Consider the following 19,053-nt stretch of genomic DNA (forward strand, 5'->3'; position numbering starts at 1 on the left):
CTTGCAGCCCTTGGTTGGCCCCACAGGATGGAAGGCAAGAACAGACTCCAGGAAGTTGTCCTTTGGCCTCCACAGATGTGCCAGGCACGCATGCGTCCTACCCCAATAAACAAAAATAAAGGTCGCCAGCACAGAGGAAACCTCTTCCTCTGAGATCAAGGCCAGCCTGGTCTACAGTGATTTCCAGGCCTGTCAGGGCTACCAAGCTATGAGCCAGTCTCAAATAAATATTTAAGAAAGAGTTCTTGGGAGCTGGAGAGATGGCTCAGAGGTTAAGGCTGCTCTACCAGAGGTCAGGAGTTCAATTCCCAGTAACCACATCATTGCTCACAACCATCTGTAATGAGATCCAGCACCCTCTTCTGGCCCATAGGGATATACACAGACAGAACTCTGTATCCATAATTTAAAAAAAAAAAATGTAGGAAAGAGTCCTTGGGGAGAGGAGACAGGACTCCTCTGTAGGAGCCAGCGGCCTTTTTGAGGTCTGAACTCTTGGGGGTCCTCCACGTGTATGCGTCCCTGTGAAACCAACCTGACGCAGGCAGAAGCCTACGGTCTCTTTAAGAAACCCAGCTCCGCGCGCCCGGTCTGAGGTCCCGCCTCCTCCAATGGCAAAGGCGTGCGAGTGGCAAGTGCACTGTCCAATAGTAGCGCTTGGGGGCGGGGCTGCTGCAGCCCGGGGCGCCGGGTTGTGAAGGGCGTCGCCCGCAGTTGAGGTGGGGGCTCCTCTTAAAGGGGCCGCGCACCCCTGCCGCTGCCGGGAAGAGTTTGGGGGCCTCGGAACGGTGAGAAGGACCCCAAGAGGGTGGAAGGTGGGGTCTGGCGAATTGGAGTGTTGTGGGGTTAGGGTGGGCGGAGCCACGTTCCCTGATACTTAGGGGTTCCAGGCGAGCCCCTACTCTGCCTCGCCCTTTCTTCCCCTTCCCGCGAGTGTGGGTGTGGGAAAACTGATCGCTTTCTCACAGCGGGCATCTGGTCACCTAGAGGGACCTTGGCCTGCAGCGCCCCGCTTTCCAAATGACTATGGTCCTCCCAGATTCCCAGATCCCCAGTGGAAGCCGCCAGTTCCCACGTAGATGGTTAAACATTGGTCACAGCCTTCTCTGTCAGCCTCAGTTTCCCTGTCTGAATCATGAAGTAGGTCAGGTCGTCTGCTCCAACCTTTTGACACTTGGGGGCCCGGCCCTCGCTCATCTCCGGTTTCCTTGGGAGCGTGACTCTGCCCCTTTTTGAGCCTCAGTTTCCATTTCTGTAACATGGAGGGCCAGGTGGACGTGAGACTCGGTCTGCACTGGAGACAGGCTGCGGGTCTCACCGAGGGTCGCTGGGGGCCGTGGGAACCGAGACTCTGGTCCTGGATGAGGCTGAGGGTGGAGGTCAGAATCCGAGGTCTTAAATCCAAGCTCCGCCCCCTAAGAACGCGAACAGTGTCTTCCAGACCCCAGCCTTCATCCTGTCCAGAGCGATAGCGCTTCCAGCCAATCAGCTACAAGGAAGGCTGCGGGCCGCGCTCCCATTGGTCATCCTTGGATGTTTGCGGGGCTCTCTTTACGGGAAATTCCTGCAGCTCAGTGCAAAGGGCAGATGACTGGTGGATTGAAGAATGAAGACCAGAGACCGTCAGGCATTGCCTTGAGCCACACAGCTCACCCTTAGCCTGTTTTACGCTCTTTTCTGCTCTGTTCTTCGTCCAGAGTCGTCATGGCCTTCTGCACACAACTGATGCTTCTCCTGTGGAAAAATTACACGTATCGAAGGAGACAACCGGTAAGGCCGAGATGTGCAGGTGCGGGGCAATGGCAGCCGTCTGTTCATCACGGTCCCACAGAGTCTCTACACATTTCCACCCCAGATCCAGCTACTGGTGGAGCTACTGTGGCCTCTCTTCCTCTTCTTCATCCTGGTGGCCGTCCGCCACTCCCACCCCCCACTGGAGCACCACGAATGTAAGACCCACTGTGTGCGCCGGGCGGTGGTGGCGCACACCTTTAATCCCAGCACTCGGGAGGCAGAGGCAGGTGGAGCTCTGTGAGTTCGAGCCCAGCCTAGGGGACACAGAGAAACCCTGTCGAGAAAAAAGGAAGGAAGAAAGAAAGAAAGAAAGAAAGAAAAAGGGCTGGAGAGATGGCTCAGAGGTTAAGAGACTGCTGTTCTGGAGGTCCTGAGTTCAATTCCCAGCAACTACATGATGGCTCACACCCATCTATAATGAGATCTGGTGCCCAGAACACTATATACATAATAAATAAATTTTAAAAAAAAGAAAGGAGGGAAGGAAGAAAGGCAGAAAGAAAGACAGAAAGAAAGGAAGAATAAAGAGGCCCACTGTTTGTCGTGGGAGGATAGACCTCTCCTGCCAAGCCTCGAGCTGGGGTTGAACTGGGTGATCCTCTATGAGGGAGGGTGACTCCGAGCTGGTGCCTCTTCCCCCAGGCCACTTTCCAAACAAGCCGCTACCATCTGCGGGCACCCTGCCCTGGCTGCAGGGCCTTATCTGCAACGTGAACAACTCCTGTTTCCAGCAGCCAACGCCTGGCGAGAAGCCGGGGGTCCTGAGCAACTTTAAGGATTCCCTGTGGGTAAAGTGGGCGGGTGGGGGCTGGCTCATGAGTGGGGTTCAGACTCGAGCCCCAGCTCCCGACCCCTGTCTGCCCCCAGGGTCTCGAGGCTCCTTACCGATGCTCGTGCAGTTTTGGGGGGCCGCCGCATTCGGGAGATGCTGGCTGCCCTGGGGAAACTGATGCCCCTGCTCAGAGCCATGGGAGGTGGAGGTAGAGGAAGACAGAGGATGGGGCAGGGGGTAGGGGAGGGAGCACCGCAAGCTGAGCTTGCCTAACATTGGCACCCTTCCCCTCAGCCTGGCCACCGGAGAGTAACCTACCAAACAAGCAAGCATTAGTGACCGCTGAGCTCAAAAAGATCCTGCAAGGGGTGAGGAGGGGTTGGCATGGTGAGGGACTCCTGGAATGAGCCCCTTCCACCCTCCCGCACCTCATTTGTAAAAGGGGTGTAAATGGGGAAGCTGAGACTGGGGCTCAGTGGGGGGAGCAGAGCACTCACCCGCCCAGCACTAAAGAAGCCATGGATGCCATCCCAACTCCTCTGGCATCTCAGCACTCAGGAGGTGGATGCCGGAGGATCAGGAGGCCTGAGGACCAATCAGCCGTCCACCCAGGTCTCCGCCACTTTGCTCTCTTGCCTGCAGGCGTCCCTGGGACCTGTGCTGGGTGAAACCCGGGATTCCATGAGGGAGTTCTTGAATGCCACCGGGGAGCTTATGCAGGAGGTGAGAGGCCCCAGCCAGTCTCCACCCTGGCCAGGAAGCCTAAAGGGGCACCTGACTGGGTCCCTGCCCTGCTTCAGACTCCAAGGTGGGAAAAGCTGTGTGTGGTGATACACTGTGGTCGCCTCTGCACTCCAGAGGCTGGGCGGGGCAACTGTGAGCTTGAGGCTAGCCTGGGCTACAGAGTAACAAAAGAACAGACAGAAGGGCAGCAATGTCGTTCAAGTTATTCGAGTGCTTGTAACTCAGTTGGTAGAGCATTTGCCCAGCGTGTACGGAATCCTGGATTCTACCTCTAGAGCCCCATAATGCTCCTGTCATTCCAGCACTCAGGACACAGAGGACACATGAGGCTTGCCAGCTACATGAGACTATGTTTCAATAAAATAAAATAAATAAACAAAAAGGGGGGTTGGGACATTCTGCAGGAGGTGTCCAGCACCACCTCGTGACCTTTCTCTAGCTCCTGGTGCTGCCCAGCCTGCTGGAACTCCGAGCTTTGCTCCAGAGGCCCCGAGGGTCAGCTGGTTCGCTGGAGCTGGTTTCAGAGGTCTTCTGCAGTACCAAGGGGCCCAGCAGCCCAGGGGGCCTTTCCCTCAATTGGTATGACGCCAGCCAGCTCAACGAGTTCATGGGTCCAGAGCTGGCCTCTGCCCAGCCTGACATCAGCCTCAGTGAGTCACTACAGCGGAATTGGGTTCTGCATGGACCGGATGGAGGGTAGAGGGATGCAGTGGGACCTCATGTTAACGCCCCCCCCCCAATACTAGGCCCTGCCTGCTCCAAGTTCATGGGGACTCTGGATGACCATCCTGTGTCGCGGCTGCTCTGGAGGCGCCTGAAGCCATTGATCCTCGGGAAAATCCTCTTTGCCCCTGACACAAACTTTACCCGTAAGCTTATGACCCAGGTGAGACACAGGAGCCACTGGGGGACAGCGGATCTACACAGTACCCGTAGTCAGGTGGCCAGTAACAGTGAATAAGTCTTAGATGTAGCGCTGGGGGCGTGGTCACGGTGGAGCCCCATCTAGAATTCCCCAGTGAGGGGTCTGGGGGCGTGGTCCGGGTGGATCCCCGCCTAGAATCCCCAGTGAGGGGCTAGGGGCGTGGTCAGGGTGGAGCCCCCTAGAATCCCCAGTGAGGGGGCTGGGGCGTGGTCAGGGTGGAGCCCCCTAGAATCACCCAGTGAGGGGCTGGGGGCGTGGTCAGGGTGGAGCCCCGCCTAGAATCCCCAGTCTGAGGCTGGAGATGTGGTTGGGTAGAACTCCCAGCCTAGGATTTCTCAGTTAGGAGCTCTGGGGGAGGGGAGGGCTCAGTGGTGAGGAGGGGGTCTCCTGGTATACATCCCTAGAACACAAAATACAAAGAAAAAAATTTAAAAGTAAAACACAAGCTAAAGTGGTGGCTCTTTAGAACCTGACCCAGCACTCAGAAGGAAACTGAGGCAGGAACATGTGGAGTCCAGCCTAAGCTACAGTGGGAGACACTGTCTGAGAAATAAGAAAAGCCCCATGTCAGTGGTGCACACCCTTAATCCCAGCACTTGGGAGGCAGAGGGAGGCGGATCTCTGTGAGGGATGCACAGTGAGACTCGGTGATGATGAGGAGGAGAAGGAGGATGGAGGTCCAGAGGTGGAGGGCAGAGCATGACCAAGGTCAGACCAGGTATGTGGAAGGCAGCCTCGAGCTGATCTCAGATGCCCACTTGCAGGTGAACCAGACCTTCGAGGAGCTGGCTCTGTTGAGGGACCTACAAGAGGTCTGGGAGGTGTTAGGACCCCAGATCTTCAACTTCATGAATGACAGTTCAAACATGGCCATGCTTCAGGTGGGCTGGGCTGGAGGCAGCCACTTCGGGAGGCTAGGGTCTGCAGACAGGAAGGGGTGGACAGAGGCCCCTCCTCACCTGTCATTCCCCCTTCCCCAGAGGCTGCTGGAAGTGGTGTACTCAGGGCCAGGGCAGAAGCAGCAGACACCCAGAGGCCAGAAGCAGTTGGCGACTGTCAGAGATTTTCTGGACCCTAGGAGGGGTGGCTACAGCTGGCGGGAAGCCCACGCAGACATAGGGCACCTGGCAGGAATACTGGGCCAAATCATAGAGGTGAGAGGTTGTCATAAATAGTGGAGTGGGCCGGGCGGTGGTGGCGCACGCCTTTAATTCCAGCACTCAGGAGGCAGAGACGGGCGGATCTATGTGAGTTTGAGGCCAGCTTGGTCTACAGAGCGAGTTCCAGGACAGGCACTAAAACTACAGAGAAACCTTGTCTCAAAAAACCAAAAAAAAAAAAAAAAAAAAAAAAAAAAAAAAAGGCAGTGGAGTGACCTGAAAGAGCTTTCCCTGGTGACCTGAAAGAATTCAGCGGCAGATCCTGTCCTGGAGGCGGGAGCAAAGAGAAATCTGGGCTCCATTTACGTCTGAAGAGGGAGCCCACTGGTGGTGGTGTACGGTCATCGGTCATCTAGGGGCATGAGGGGGAAGGAACTGGGGACTGAGGGGTCAGCCACACCCCAGAGTCTGGAATTCATGTCCCCCCCCCCACCCCAGTGTGTGTCCCTAGACAAGCTGGAGGCTGTGCCCTCAGAGGCAGCTCTTGTGTCCCGTGCCCTGGAACTGCTGGGTGAGCGCCGCCTCTGGGCAGGCATCGTCTTCCTGAGTCCTAAGGACCCCCTGGGCCCATCTGAGCTGTCACCTCCAGCCTTGGGTCCTGGCCACCTGCGATTCAAGATCAGAATGGATATCGACGATGTCACAAGGACCAATAAGATCAGGGACAAGTGAGGGGGAGAGCCTTGGGGGGGGGGGATAGGGTGTGGTGGGCTGGGCCAAGACCATGTCTAGTGGAGGTGAGAGGTGGAACTAGGTGTAGCCAAGGGTCTGGGATAAGACCCTGGGTCGGGGTAGCCACGCTGTGGAGCCAAGGGCAATGGGGGCTAGCCTACTACAAAGAGCTGCCAGCCAGGTGGAACATGGGACTTCCCAAGTGTGGAGCTAGGGAGCTAGCTCAGAGCGTAACTGAACCTGGAAAAGGAAGGGGTCGGAGGGAGCCCTGCCCACTTCTTTACTTCCGTGTAGCTTATCCCCTGAATCTGATGTCTCCTAGGTTTTGGGACCCCGGGCCATCGGCAGACCCTCTCATGGACCTTCGATATGTGTGGGGTGGCTTCGTGTACCTGCAGGACATGCTGGAGCAGGCAGCCGTGCGTGTTCTGAGTGGAGGGAACTCGCGCACAGGCCTCTATCTGCAGCAGATGCCTCACCCCTGCTATGTGGATGACGTGTAAGAGCTCCCTCGCGTCCCGCCTGGGCTCTGTGGTTTGGAGGGACCCTGCATGGGACCCTCCAGGGTTCCAATGTCTCCCCATAAAGAAACAAAGGGACCTGTGCTGGGAGCTGACACCCTCTGGCTAGATCAGCCCTCTGAGGATGCTGCTAAGCCTGCAGACCCCAGGATGATATTGTGCACACGCGTGTTGCGCGCCACTATCCCACCGTTTTATAGGTTCCTGCGCGTGCTGAGCCGGTCTCTGCCGTTGTTTCTGACTCTGGCCTGGATCTATTCGGTGGCGCTCACCGTGAAGGCAGTGGTACGTGAGAAAGAGACACGGCTGCGAGAAACCATGCGCGCCATGGGTCTGAGCCGCGCGGTGCTCTGGCTTGGCTGGTTCCTCAGCTGCCTGGGACCCTTCCTCGTCAGCGCCGCGTTGCTGGTGTTGGTGCTCAAGGTGAGGGATCCTCCATCTCCCCCACACGCACACACACAACACGTACCCGTGGAGTGAAGCTCGGGTGCGCATCCCAGCATCTCGGAATGGAATCCTGAAAGTCTTGTGCTTTTTCCCAGCTAGGGGACATCCTTCCTTACAGCCACCCGGTTGTCGTCTTCTTCTTCTTGGCGGCCTTCGCGGTGGCCACCGTGGCTCAGAGTTTTCTGCTCAGCGCCTTCTTCTCCAGGGCCAACCTGGCAGCTGCCTGTGGGGGCCTCGCCTACTTCTCCCTCTACCTGCCCTACGTGTTGTGTGTCGCCTGGCGCGAGCGCCTGCCCCTGGGCGGCCTTGTAGCTGCGGTGAGAGATGTTCTGGCCTGCGAGGAGACAGACACCCGCAGAGTGTGGCCAGCTCTCTGACCCACCCCTTCTCCCCACAGAGCCTGCTGTCTCCCGTGGCCTTCGGCTTTGGATGTGAAAGCCTAGCGCTCCTGGAGGAGCAGGGGGATGGGGCTCAGTGGCACAATTTGAGCAGGAGCCCCGCGGAGGATGTCTTCAGTCTGGCGCAGGTGTCCGCCTTCCTGTTGCTGGACGCCGCCATCTACGGCCTCGCCCTCTGGTACCTGGAGGCCGTGTACCCAGGTGGGGACCGCGCCTGCTCACAGGAGGCCGAGTGTCTTAGGGCTGTCGTTGGGTTATTGGGCTCCTAGAGGCGTCTTGAAGTACAGAGACTTTGCCTCCTGCTGTTTGGTGTCTGGGTTAGTACTGCCCAGGATGGGTGGAGCTTTCTGCTACTCCCTGTTACTGTCCCGCCCACAAGACACCACATTTTAGGGCGTGTCTCAGGGATATTGAGTTCCTGGAGGTTCATTTCCTAACTGATGCTGCCTCTGAGGGGCAGGGTCTGAGGCAAGGAAGTGGGCGGGGCTTCCTGGCCACTCTCCCCCTTGACGTCGTGATTCTAAGTGTGTGGCCTGGATGTCCTCACATCTCATGAGTGTGCCTAGTGTAACCCTTTCCACCAGGCCAGTATGGGATACCTGAACCATGGAATTTCCCCTTTCGGAGGAGCTACTGGTGTGGGCCTGGACTTCCCCAGGGGTCTGTCTTGGCCCCAGACCCACAAGATGCCAAGGGTGAGGCCCTATGACGGTTAATGACCTTTTGCTGATTTTGACTCTCCCCTAGAGAAAGCAGTCCTACAACTCAATCTCCTGGACACCCAGGTCCCCAGGCCCTGGCTATGTCCCCTAGGGACCTCCCCTAGAGCCTCGTGCATGCTAAGCAAACGTTCTACCACGGAATGACTTCTCAGCCCCTTTGCTGGGATCTAGACAGGGGCTGTATCCCCAGCCATGTCCCCCGTTCCTCCCTGGGACAGAGGCTCTACCACTGAGCCCACACCCTCAACCCTATTACAATTTGTTTTGAGACAGATTTTGCAAACTGCCCAGGCTGACCTTAAAGCCCCGAGCATCCTTCCTCAGCCTTCTAAGTAGCTGAGCTGATGCCCGCACTGTACCTATCCCCCAGAACTCTCTGAGGGACCCCGAGGGCCGGAGCTGACCGTCTCCTCCCTCTGCAGCTCTGGTGGAAGAGCCACCGCCTGGCCTCACTCCTGGAGTCTCCATCCGTGGCCTGAAGAAGCACTTTCACGGCTGTCCACAGCCAGCCCTACGGGGACTTAGCCTTGATTTCTACCAAGGCCACATCACTGCCTTTTTGGGTCACAACGGAGCTGGCAAGACAACTACACTGTGAGCTGCCAGCCGCTACGCCTCGTCCCTCAGTTCCCTATCTGTCCCTTGGGGTCGGAGTTCCAGGGGTGCAGTGGAAGCGGGAGCTGGGTCTGGTTCAGACCCACAGTAAACAGACGATCTGGGTTCCTCTGAGTCCATCCCTCTCCTGTAAAAAACGGCACACATGCCCCCGTTTGTTGGCATGGCATACAGCAAGCACCCTGTAAGTGAAGGTGACCGTTCTGTCAGTCCGTGAAGGGCAACTTCTCTGAGATCTCTGCTCCCACAGGTCCATCTTGAGTGGTCTTTTCCCACCCAGTGGTGGCTCAGCTTCCATACTGGGCTATGATGTGCAGACCAACATGGCAGCCATCCGACCCCACCTGGGCATCTGTCCACAGTACAACGTACTGTTCGACATGTGAGTCCTGCTGGCCTGGATGGGGGCGATGGGAGGGGCTTGGTCGGGCGCAGTGGTCATCTGCTGAGATGCACCCCTGGCCACAGGCTGACCGTGGAAGAGCACCTGTGGTTCTACGGCCGACTGAGAGGTGTGCGTGCAGCTGCCCTGGGGCCCGAGCAGGAGCGTCTGATACTGGACATGGGGCTTACCCCAAAGCGGGACTCGCAGACACGGCACCTCTCCGGTGGGCCAGAGGGGAGAGGATGCCTCCGTGGGGGAGGGGCACCGAGGCTCACTCAGATAGCTGGGTGGGTCACGTGAGGACTGTCACTCTCTCCGCGCAGGTGGAATGCAGCGAAAACTGTCTGTGGCCATTGCCTTTGTGGGTGGCTCTCGTGTAGTTATCCTGGATGAGCCAACTGCTGGCGTGGACCCCACTTCCCGCCGTGGCATTTGGGAATTGCTGCTTAAGTACAGAGAAGGTAAGAGCTGGAAGATGGGATAAAATAGCCTGAGGTTCCTATTTTCTCCTTATGAAATGCTGGGATGGGGTTTTGAGGGATGCTCAGGTGTTTGCCGCCTAGGCTTAGGCGATTCCTGGGAGACACTGCCACCTGGGCATAGGTTTACATGGACTGGACCCCCATGTCCAGATCGCACACTCATCCTCTCCACCCACCACCTGGATGAGGCGGAGCTCCTGGGAGATCGCGTGGCCATGGTGGCAAACGGCTCTTTGTGCTGCTGTGGCTCCCCGCTTTTCTTGCGCCGACACTTGGGCTGCGGTTACTACCTGACCCTGGTGAAGAGTGCCCAGTCCCTCCACACCCAGGACTCGAAGGTGAGGGCTAGAGCTACACCCTGAGCCCTGTGCCCAGCTCTGTCCTGCAGACATGGGCCATTGTCTTTCTCTATGAAGGGAGACAGCGGTGACCCCAGCCAGGAGCAGAAGCCAGACAGCAAGGACAACGTGGCGGGTGAGTGGCTCAGGGGAGCCCTAAGGGAATGATGGGGCCGGCAGCCACTTAACCCATTGTAGTGGGAGCTGTGGGGCTGCATTCTGCCACCCAACTCCCGCCACCGGCTAGCTTATGCCCCGAAATAACAACACACAAACTGTATTCATTTAAACACTGCTTGGCCCATTTCTATCTAGCCTCTTCTAGGCTAACTCTCGCACCTGGACTAGCCCATTTCTAATATTCTATGTAGCACAGCTAGGTGCGCTTACCGGGAAGATTCTAGCCTACGTCCATCCTGGGTCGGAGCTTCATCGCGTGTGTCTGCCCAGGAGCCGGGAGCATGGCGTCTCTCTGAGGCGTCTGCCCCCGAGAGGAGAGCTGTGGAGTCTGAGCTCACTTCCTCTTCCTCCCAGCATTCTGTTCTGTTTTCTCCACCCACCTGTGTTCTAACCTATGAAGGCCAGCCAAGCAGTTTCTTATTTTTTTAACCAATGACCTTCCTCCATCAACCCATAGCAAACCGGGTGCCTGTCCTTCCAGTGTCCACAGGGACGACCCTCACCCAGGCCCCAGCTCCTGATGTAGCCCCCCTCACCCCAAGTACACCCCAGATACTAGACCTAGTGCAGCATCATGTTCCTGGAGCTCGGCTGGTGGAGGAACTGCCCCACGAGCTGGTGCTGGCACTGCCCTATGCGGGGGCCCTGGATGGCAGCTTTGCCATGGTCTTCCAAGAACTGGATCGGCAGCTGGCATCTCTGGGGCTCGCCGGCTATGGGGTCTCAGACACCAGCCTGGAGGAGGTATGGGACCTGGTGGGGTTTCGAAGGATGAATAGGAGCTTGCTTATGGGTGGCAAGAGGGAGCTCCAGGCAGGAAGGGCTTTTAGGGAAGGTGGGCAGCTTAGGAGGCTTGAGGAGGTCTAGGGGGCCAAAAGGTATATGGGGGTCGCTCCTGTGAGTCTCTTGTTCTGTGTCCTCAGATCTTCCTAAAGGTGGTGGAGGATGCACACAGAGAAGGTATGCCATAGCTCTGTAGCCCTTCAACAACCCCAGGTTCAGGGTCAAGCCTGCCCTCAGCTGGGTCTGCCCTCCCTCTGAATCCTGGCCCTTTTTCCCCTTGAACTCTGACTTCGTCTTCCCAGGAGGCGAGACCCCGTCCCCAGCCCTGAACCTCTTTGGCTCCACAGGTAGTGACCTCAGACAGCACCTGCACCCTCGCTCGGCCACTCTGCAGCCCCACACAGGGCCAGAGGCTTCTGCCCTGGAAAACGGGGAGCTGGGTGAGTCTCTCTGGCACGCTTGCCACTTCCACTGTCATCCCCAAGGCACCGGAGGAGTTCGGGAGTTTAACCTCCCATCCCCCACAGCCAGGTTGATGTTGGAGCCCCAGGCCCCACAGAGCTCCACGGCCAGCGCTGCCCCGGTGCTGGGCTGGGCACTGACCTGCCAACAGCTCCAAGCTCTGCTCCACAAGCGTCTTCTGCTGGCCCGCCGCAGTCACCGGGGCCTGTTTGCACAGGTGATGTGTGACTGTCCTGGGTGTCTGGGGAGCCACGGGAGAGGGAGCAGGGTAGGATGTGTGGAGGTGGGTGCTGACAGCCTTGTCCCCCAGATTGTGCTGCCTGCTCTCTTTGTGGGCCTGGCCCTGCTCTTCAGCCTCATTGTCCCTCCATTTGGCCAGTACCCGCCCCTGCAGCTCAGCCCCGCCATGTATGGCCCCCAGGTCTCCTTCTTCAGGTGGGTGCTGGGCACAGTGGGCAGGTGATGTGGGTGGGTGACAGACAGCCACCGTCACAGTGCTGACCTGTCACTCCACAGTGAGGATGCCCCTGGGGACCCCAACCGGGTGAAGCTGCTGGAGGCCCTGCTGGGGGAGGCCGGGCTGCAGGACCCCAGTGTGCAGGGCGGAGCTGCCAGGTGAGGCTAAACCAAGCAACTTTCCTTGGCGATCCTCTCCCCCCCCGGCATTCCCTCAGTTTTCCTCCAGGCTCTGCCTCAGTTTCCCTCCGTGTCCCCCTCTGGCTGTGGTGAGCAGGCCTCCATTGCCTTGTTGGGGTGTGGAGTCTGTGTCTGCTCGTACCCTCTCCCAGCACCCACAGCCCTTCCCGACTCCACAGAGGATTCGAGTGCACACACTCCGTGGCCTGCTACTTCTCCGTCCCTGAGGTCCCTGCTGATGTGGCCAGCATCCTGGCCAGCGGCAACTGGACTCCAGAGTCTCCGTCCCCAGCCTGCCAATGCAGCCAACCTGGAGTACGCCGCCTGCTGCCGGACTGCCCAGTGGGAGCTGGGGGGCCGCCGCCACCACAGGCTGTGGCTGGCTTGGGGGAGGTGGTCCAGAACCTCACTGGCCGAAATGTGTCTGACTTCCTGGTGAAGACTTACCCCAGCCTGGTGCGCCGGGGGTAAGCACCCAGGCTCTGTGTGCCCACTGGGGAAGCTGGTGGGCCCCATACCCCATACTGACTCTTCCCATTTGACTGTTTCACTCTGTTTCCCGTGTGTCTCCCACAGCCTGAAGACTAAGAAGTGGGTGGATGAGGTCAGGTGAGGCAGGGCCTGGTGCAGGAAACCCTCTGCTGGCCTGCCCACCCGCTCTCCCAGCTCCTCACTCTCCCTGTCTCCACCTCAAACCATTTCCCAGATACGGGGGCTTCTCCCTGGCTGGCCGGGACCCAGACCTGCCCTCAGGGCGTGAAGTGGCCCACACAGTGGCAGAGATGCGGGCACTGCTGACCCCCGAACCCGGCAGTGCCCTAGACCGTATCCTGAACAACCTCACTCAGTGGGCCCTTGGCCTGGATGCCCAGAGCAGCCTCAAGGTGGGAGCTGGGGCCGGGAGGTGGGGGTGGCCAGGGGACCCAAGGCCCTTTGCTTCTCTGCACTCATGGTCCTCGCTCCACTCAGATCTGGTTCAACAACAAGGGCTGGCATGCCATGGTGGCCTTCGTGAACCGAGCCAACAATGGACTCCTACATGCCCTCCTACCATCTGCCACGGCCCGCCGTGCCCACAGCATCACTACGCTCAACCATCCTCTGAACCTAACCAAGGAGCAGCTGTCTGAGGCCGCACTGTGAGTCCATCCGTCTGCTCTCAGTGCCTGTTGTTCAGGGGTGTAGGTGCTGGATTGGAGCCTTCCCTGTGCCCGGCCGGGGCTGGTGACAGAATGCCATCCCAACACTGGAAAGGCCAGGTGGTGGTGCATGCTTCTAATCCCAGGACACAGAAAGCAGAGGCAGGGAGATCTCCGTGAGTTTAAGGCCAGCCTGGTCTCATTACATAGAAAGCTCCAGACTTTCAGGGTGGGAAACACCCAGGCATCCTGGGTCTTATTCCACTTATACCAAAGGCCCAGACCTCATGGAACTATATCCCCAAATAGCCGTGCCCACTCTCCTGCTAGGGACTCAATCTCAAAGACCTTGGCATCAAACCCCATTCTTCCCTGAACCACCCCTGACCTCCCACCCCAGGATGGCTTCCTCAGTGGACATCCTTGTCTCTATATGCGTGGTCTTCGCCATGTCCTTCGTCCCAGCCAGCTTCACCCTGGTCCTTATTGAAGAACGTGTCACCAGAGCCAAACACCTGCAGCTCGTCAGCGGCCTGCCCCAAATCCTCTACTGGCTCGGCAATTTCCTCTGGGACATGGTATGTGTGGCTGGCCACTTGGCCACAAGAGAGGGGAGGGGAGGCACAATGCCTGGCCCTCTGAGCTACTGAGGTGGTCCTGTCTTGGATACAGTGTAACTACTTGGTGGCAGTGTGCATAGTGGTGCTCATCTTCCTGGCCTTTCAGCAGAGGGCCTATGTGTCCCCACAGAACCTGCCCGCTCTCCTGCTCCTGCTACTGCTGTATGGGTGAGACCCCCTGCCCTTTGGGGTCTACTCCTCTTGTGGGAGTGGGGAGATCCATAGTAGCTGGACAAAAAGACTCTCAGGTGCAATAGGACCTCAAAAGTGATGGGATTCAGGGGTTGGAGAGATGACTCAGTGGTTAGAAACACTGGCTGCTCTTTCAGAGGACCCAGGTTCAGTTTCCATGATCCACATAATGGCTCACAACCTTCTGTAACTCCAGTTTCAGGGGATCCAATGCCCTCTTCTGACCTCAACAAGCACCAGGTACACACATGATTTGTGTACACAGAAGTCACAAAACACTCACACATAAATAAAAATGAATAAATCTTTTTTCAAAAAGCCCAAGGTGGTGGCACACACCTTTAATTCCTTAATTCCAGCACTTTGAAGGCAGAGGCAGGTGAATCACTGTGAGTTCAAGGACAGCCTTGGCTACATAGTGAGACCAAGAACAAACAAAAAGGAGTTAGAATTGGGAGCTGAGTCAACGTGGCCTTAAAAGCTCATCACATCCTGGTACATAACAGATCTGAGAGGGGTTGTTGTTCTGGGGGCCACCCAGTGTGTAAGGTCACCAATGGTACCTGTCACCCTTCCCTTTCAGCTGGTCTATCACGCCTCTCATGTACCCAGCCTCCTTCTTCTTCTCAGTGCCCAGTACCGCCTATGTGGTGCTCACCTGCATCAACCTCTTCATTGGCATCAACAGCAGCATGGCCACCTTTGTGCTAGAACTACTTTCAGATCAGGTGGGATCTTGTCACAAAACCTGGGGCTGGGGTTGAGTTAGCAGGCACTGTTGGGCTTAACCACTAACCTGTGAGGCTCTAACTGCCCCTGAATAGAACCTGCAAGAAGTGAGCCGGATTCTGAAGCAAGTGTTTCTTATCTTCCCTCACTTCTGCCTGGGCCGAGGGCTTATTGATATGGTGCGGAACCAGGCTATGGCGGACGCCTTTGAACGCTTGGGTGAGAATGTCTGTCAAATGGGGACTGTGAACAGCACTGTTGAGAATCCTACCTTCAGACTTGATTACGTGAGATGCATTGCCTTTAACTGGACCATTTTATGTGGCAAAAAATGATGTCAAATTCAAGGTGAAGGAAAGATAATTAGAGGGTCATTTCATGAAAGGTCTGTGACCACACATTAAAGGAGATGTCTAATGGTCTAAGTCAGTTATACCCTAGCAGCATACAAGTCAACTTTTCTTTAGTCTAGGATAGTCTGGACAGGGGACAAGATCCAGTCCTTCCTGTCCCCACAGGAGACAAGCAATTCCAGTCACCCCTACGCTGGGACATCATCGGCAAGAACCTTCTGGCCATGGTGGCCCAGGGGCCCCTGTTCCTCCTCGTCACACTCCTGCTCCAGCACCGCAGCCACCTCCTGCCACAGTCAGTGGGAACTAGGTGAGGGTGGCAGTGGCTAGGGTCCTTCCCTGGGTCATTCACCTGTCTATCCTCAGACCCAAACTGAGACTGCTGCCACCCCTGTGGAAGGAGGATGAGGATGTGGCTCGAGAGAGGGAGCGAGTGACCAAGGGGGCCACCAAGGGGGACCTGCTGGTCCTCCGGGACCTGACCAAGGTAGGAACAGGGTAGGGACAGGTGCTGGGTGAGGGGTGGCATGGGCACTCCATCCTTTCTCAAGAGGTCCCACCCCTGCAGGTGTACCGTGGGCAGAAGAACCCGGCTGTGGATCGCCTGTGCCTGGGGATCCCCCCTGGAGAGGTGAGTGCGGGACTGGGCAAGGCTGGAGGCTGCCCACTGTTTGAGTTCCTCCCACCTGTCTGCCCCTCTCCAATGTATTCAGTGAGCACCCACTGTGGTCACCAGGCGGGGGCACCTTTTCTCAGGCAAGGACAGCATTAGGTCAAGCGCCTCTCAGTTAAGTCTTAGGCACCCATCCTGCCTCCCAGGCTTGCACGTATGCAAACTATTTGCTGGCTGTGGTTCCCTGGCTGCCTACCAGGGGGTCAGAACACATTTGTGAACACTCGTGAGCCTACTGAGGCAGGAGGATTCGACGTTCAGGGTCAGCCTGAGTTACATGAGACCCTGTCTCCAAAACCATAAATAACTAAAACAAAGACCATACCTTGGGTGCCCAAAACCATTCTCTGCTAGGTGGAAGACTTCTGCCTCTCCTAGCCCCCACCCACCTTGCCCTCAACACTGGGGGATGTGGATATGGCCCCCGCCTGGGGTTGTGAAGGACTGTGGTTCCCTTTCAGTGTTTTGGGCTGCTGGGTGTCAACGGGGCAGGAAAGACATCTACCTTCCGCATGGTGACAGGGGACACGCTACCCAGCAGTGGCGAAGCAGTGCTTGCAGGCTACAAGTAAGGGGCTCCGGGTAGGGGCATATGTACCCCAAACCCTGGTTCTTCCCCCATTGGGAAGGATGTGCTGGGAAGGATCCCAGGCTACTCCCTGGGATCTGTGTCCCTCTGTGGATGGTTCGCTTGCCCTGGGACTCGTTGGCTCTCCACAGACACCCTTGCAATCCTGCATGGGTGGCCTCCAGCTCTTGAGCTTCCTGTCCCCACCCCCAGCGTGGCCCAGGATCCAGCTGCCGCACACCGCAGCATGGGCTACTGTCCCCAGTCTGATGCCATCTTCGACCTGTTGACTGGCCGGGAACACCTGGAGCTATTTGCGCGCCTGCGCGGGGTACCCAAGGCTCAGGTTGCCCAGGTGAACAAGCCGCGTCCCTCTCGGTATGGCCTCGCCCCTCTCTGTATGGTCCCGCTCGCGCTCACCCCCCCCCCACCTCCACCCCTCCGCAGACAGCGCTCTCGGGCCTGGTACGCCTGGGCCTTCCTAGCTATGCAGACAGACCTGCGGGTACCTACAGCGGAGGCAACAAGCGGAAGCTGGCGGCAGCCCTGGCTCTGGTTGGGGACCCGGCCGTGGTCTTCCTGGTGCGTGGAGGCGGGGACTGAGTGGGTTGTGGGTGGGACCCGAGTGGGATGGAGCCTGGCCTCAGCGAGGTGGGGTCTGAGCTGATGGAAACCTTAGGTACGGTGCCTGTACAAGACTGGGGCCTTCATTTGGGCTTGGCCTGAGCAAGGTGGGGTCTGGTTGAAGTGTGCTCTGGCTTAGACGGAGCGGAGCCCCAGTGGGCAGATTTCGAGCAGGTCAGGGGCTGTCACTGGGGTCCCACCTAGTTCAAGGTCTGCCCCTCCCATGCAGGACGAGCCCACCACAGGCATGGACCCAAGTGCGCGGCGATTTCTTTGGAACAGCTTGCTGTCGGTGGTGCGCGAGGGCCGCTCCGTGGTACTCACGTCGCACAGGTAAGTACCATGCCACACTCTGAGAGAGCTCAGGCGTGGGACAGAGCATGGCCCCTGAGCAGGCAGGCTGGGCCCAGCTCTGCTCACACTGTCGCCCACAGCATGGAAGAGTGCGAAGCACTCTGCACGCGCCTGGCCATCATGGTGAACGGCCGGTTCCGCTGTCTGGGAAGCGCTCAACATCTCAAAGGCAGGTGAGCAGGGCGTGATGGGCAGGCTCATTGGCCTGGCCTGTGTCGGGGAGGCGGGGATCGGAGGGATACTGGATATGATTGGCGTGCCGAGGTTGTGGGTGGAGCCAGAAGAGCTGGGTGTGGACCCTGGTGAGTGAGAAAAGACTTGTTGAGGAGTTAGAGCTTCTGCGGGTCCGGAGGGTGGGTAGGTGGGGTTCGAGGGCTCGGGCGGGGCCACTCTAGGGGCGGAGCCAAAGGGTAGAGAACGGAGTCACTTGTAGGGATGAAGCCAGAAAGAGTGTGGGGGATTATAGGTTGTGGGCGGGTTATATTGTACATGGGCGAGGATAAGGGGGGTGCCCTCTGAGTGGGCGTGGCCTCTTAGATGAGTGAGCGTGGCTTCCAAGCAGAGCAGCGTGAGGAGGAGTTGGGCTAGATCCAGGCGTACAAGACAGGCTAGAGACAGGTGTAGGGGGTGTAGGGAGCAGCGAGGCCTGCATCCCTGCTCCTGTCCCCTCCAGGTTCGGGGCCGGTCACACATTGACCCTCCGGGTCCCACCGGATCAGGCCGAACCAGCGATAGCCTTCCTCGTGGCCACATTCCCGGGTGCTCAGCTTCGGGAGGCGCATGGCAGCCGTCTGCGATTCCAGCTGCCACCTGGGGGCGGCTGCACCCTGGCACGGATTTTCCGCGAGCTGGCCGCGCAGGGCAAGGACCACGGTGTGGAGGACTTCTCAGTTAGCCAGACCACTCTGGAGGAGGTGACATAGGGACCCATAATAGGGCCTGAAGGGAAGAGCTGAGGACCTCACGACCGTGGGCCGACATCTCCCTCCCATGCCTTTCTGTTCCCTCCTTGTCACCGCCCTGTCAGGTGTTCCTGCATTTTTCCAAAGACCAAGGGGAAGAAGAGGAGGACAGTCAGCAGGAGCCTGGAGCCGAGATTTCCACACAGGGCCTGAAGCACCCCAAACGTATCAAGCAATTCCTGGAAGACCCTAGCTCTGTGGAGACCATGCTCTGAGCATGTCTGCCTTGGGTTGTGTGGTCCTTGAGCCACACACTGGCTCCCTGGGGGAAATAAAGAGAACCAAGAAGAGTGAGGTTGAGCTGTGTGTTTGCGTCCTAGGAGCCCTGGCTCTGAGCCGAGACGCACAGACTTGCATATACAGTGTGTGCATGTGTCTGTGGTCACAGAGGTGACGGCTGCTGTCACAGCCACTGACCCCAAGCAGTGCCTGTGGGGTGAGCCCAGGCGTGAGACATGGGCACTCCCAAGTGTCTAGTCACACGCACCTGACCTGCATATACCTGTGTGGACCTGGCTCCCAAGGGTGGGACTTGTGAGTGTTTCTAACCATGAAGTAGAGATGAGGTCAGGCGTGGGGAATTTCCCAGATGGCTTAGAGGACCCTGGAGCTTTTCTGGCCAGACCAGAAACCCACCTCAGAGACAGCCAGCCAGCCCTCATCCTGAGACAACTCCCAACCCCACCCCAGCCGTCCAGCTATGAGTGGGGGGAAGCATGGGACCCTCAAGGGGCTACTTGGCTGGGTTTGCGGTTGGACCAGAGCTTGGAGAGCGGGACTGGGCACCGTGGGCTTTTATGGCC

The 19,053-nt window shown here is 58.0% G+C and overlaps 1 protein-coding gene across 7 annotated transcripts; it reads left to right on the forward strand.

Moving 5' to 3' along the window:
• The first annotated feature begins 670 nt into the window (after positions 1-670).
• Abca7 (ATP binding cassette subfamily A member 7) lies at positions 671-18,532 on the forward strand. 7 transcript variants are annotated; one of them, XM_041669355.1, is made up of 47 exons: positions 671-788; positions 1,698-1,770; positions 1,856-1,949; positions 2,437-2,578; positions 2,662-2,774; positions 2,861-2,934; positions 3,209-3,289; positions 3,750-3,960; positions 4,057-4,196; positions 5,000-5,116; positions 5,216-5,389; positions 5,834-6,063; positions 6,390-6,566; positions 6,789-7,011; positions 7,131-7,352; positions 7,433-7,634; positions 8,018-8,128; positions 8,578-8,749; positions 9,021-9,152; positions 9,239-9,378; positions 9,479-9,616; positions 9,788-9,975; positions 10,054-10,111; positions 10,637-10,899; positions 11,079-11,115; positions 11,286-11,378; positions 11,466-11,617; positions 11,711-11,835; positions 11,917-12,015; positions 12,189-12,503; positions 12,613-12,645; positions 12,743-12,920; positions 13,006-13,175; positions 13,576-13,753; positions 13,848-13,963; positions 14,571-14,715; positions 14,812-14,935; positions 15,235-15,364; positions 15,436-15,556; positions 15,638-15,700; positions 16,204-16,310; positions 16,524-16,665; positions 16,758-16,892; positions 17,164-17,267; positions 17,369-17,461; positions 17,962-18,202; positions 18,316-18,532. In XM_041669355.1, the coding sequence occupies exons 2-47, from the start codon at positions 1,705-1,707 to the stop codon at positions 18,463-18,465; spliced, it is 6,519 nt and encodes a 2,172-aa protein (XP_041525289.1). In that variant the 5' UTR covers positions 671-788; positions 1,698-1,704; the 3' UTR covers positions 18,466-18,532. The 7 variants fall into 7 exon arrangements, 6 of the variants coding, with proteins under 6 accessions (XP_041525289.1, XP_041525290.1, XP_041525292.1 ...); XM_041669356.1 differs by having other exon boundaries at positions 12,216-12,503; XM_041669358.1 differs by having other exon boundaries at positions 11,822-11,835.
• The last annotated feature ends 521 nt before the right edge of the window (positions 18,533-19,053 follow it).

Source organism: Microtus oregoni, unplaced genomic scaffold (genome assembly GCF_018167655.1).
Source record: "Microtus oregoni isolate MIOR12 unplaced genomic scaffold, Mior012 000019F_ref0000042, whole genome shotgun sequence".
Taxonomy (NCBI): Eukaryota; Metazoa; Chordata; class Mammalia; order Rodentia; family Cricetidae; genus Microtus; species Microtus oregoni.

Coding starts and splice junctions, on each gene's coding strand:
- Abca7 (XM_041669355.1), top strand. CDS start 1,705: ATGGCCTTCTGCACACAACTGATGCTTCTCCTGTGGAAAAATTACACG. Junction 13,176..13,575: donor CAGCTGTCTGAGGCCGCACT/GTGAGTCCATCC, acceptor CTCCCACCCCAG/GATGGCTTCCTCAGTGGACA. Junction 15,701..16,203: donor TGGGGATCCCCCCTGGAGAG/GTGAGTGCGGGA, acceptor GTTCCCTTTCAG/TGTTTTGGGCTGCTGGGTGT.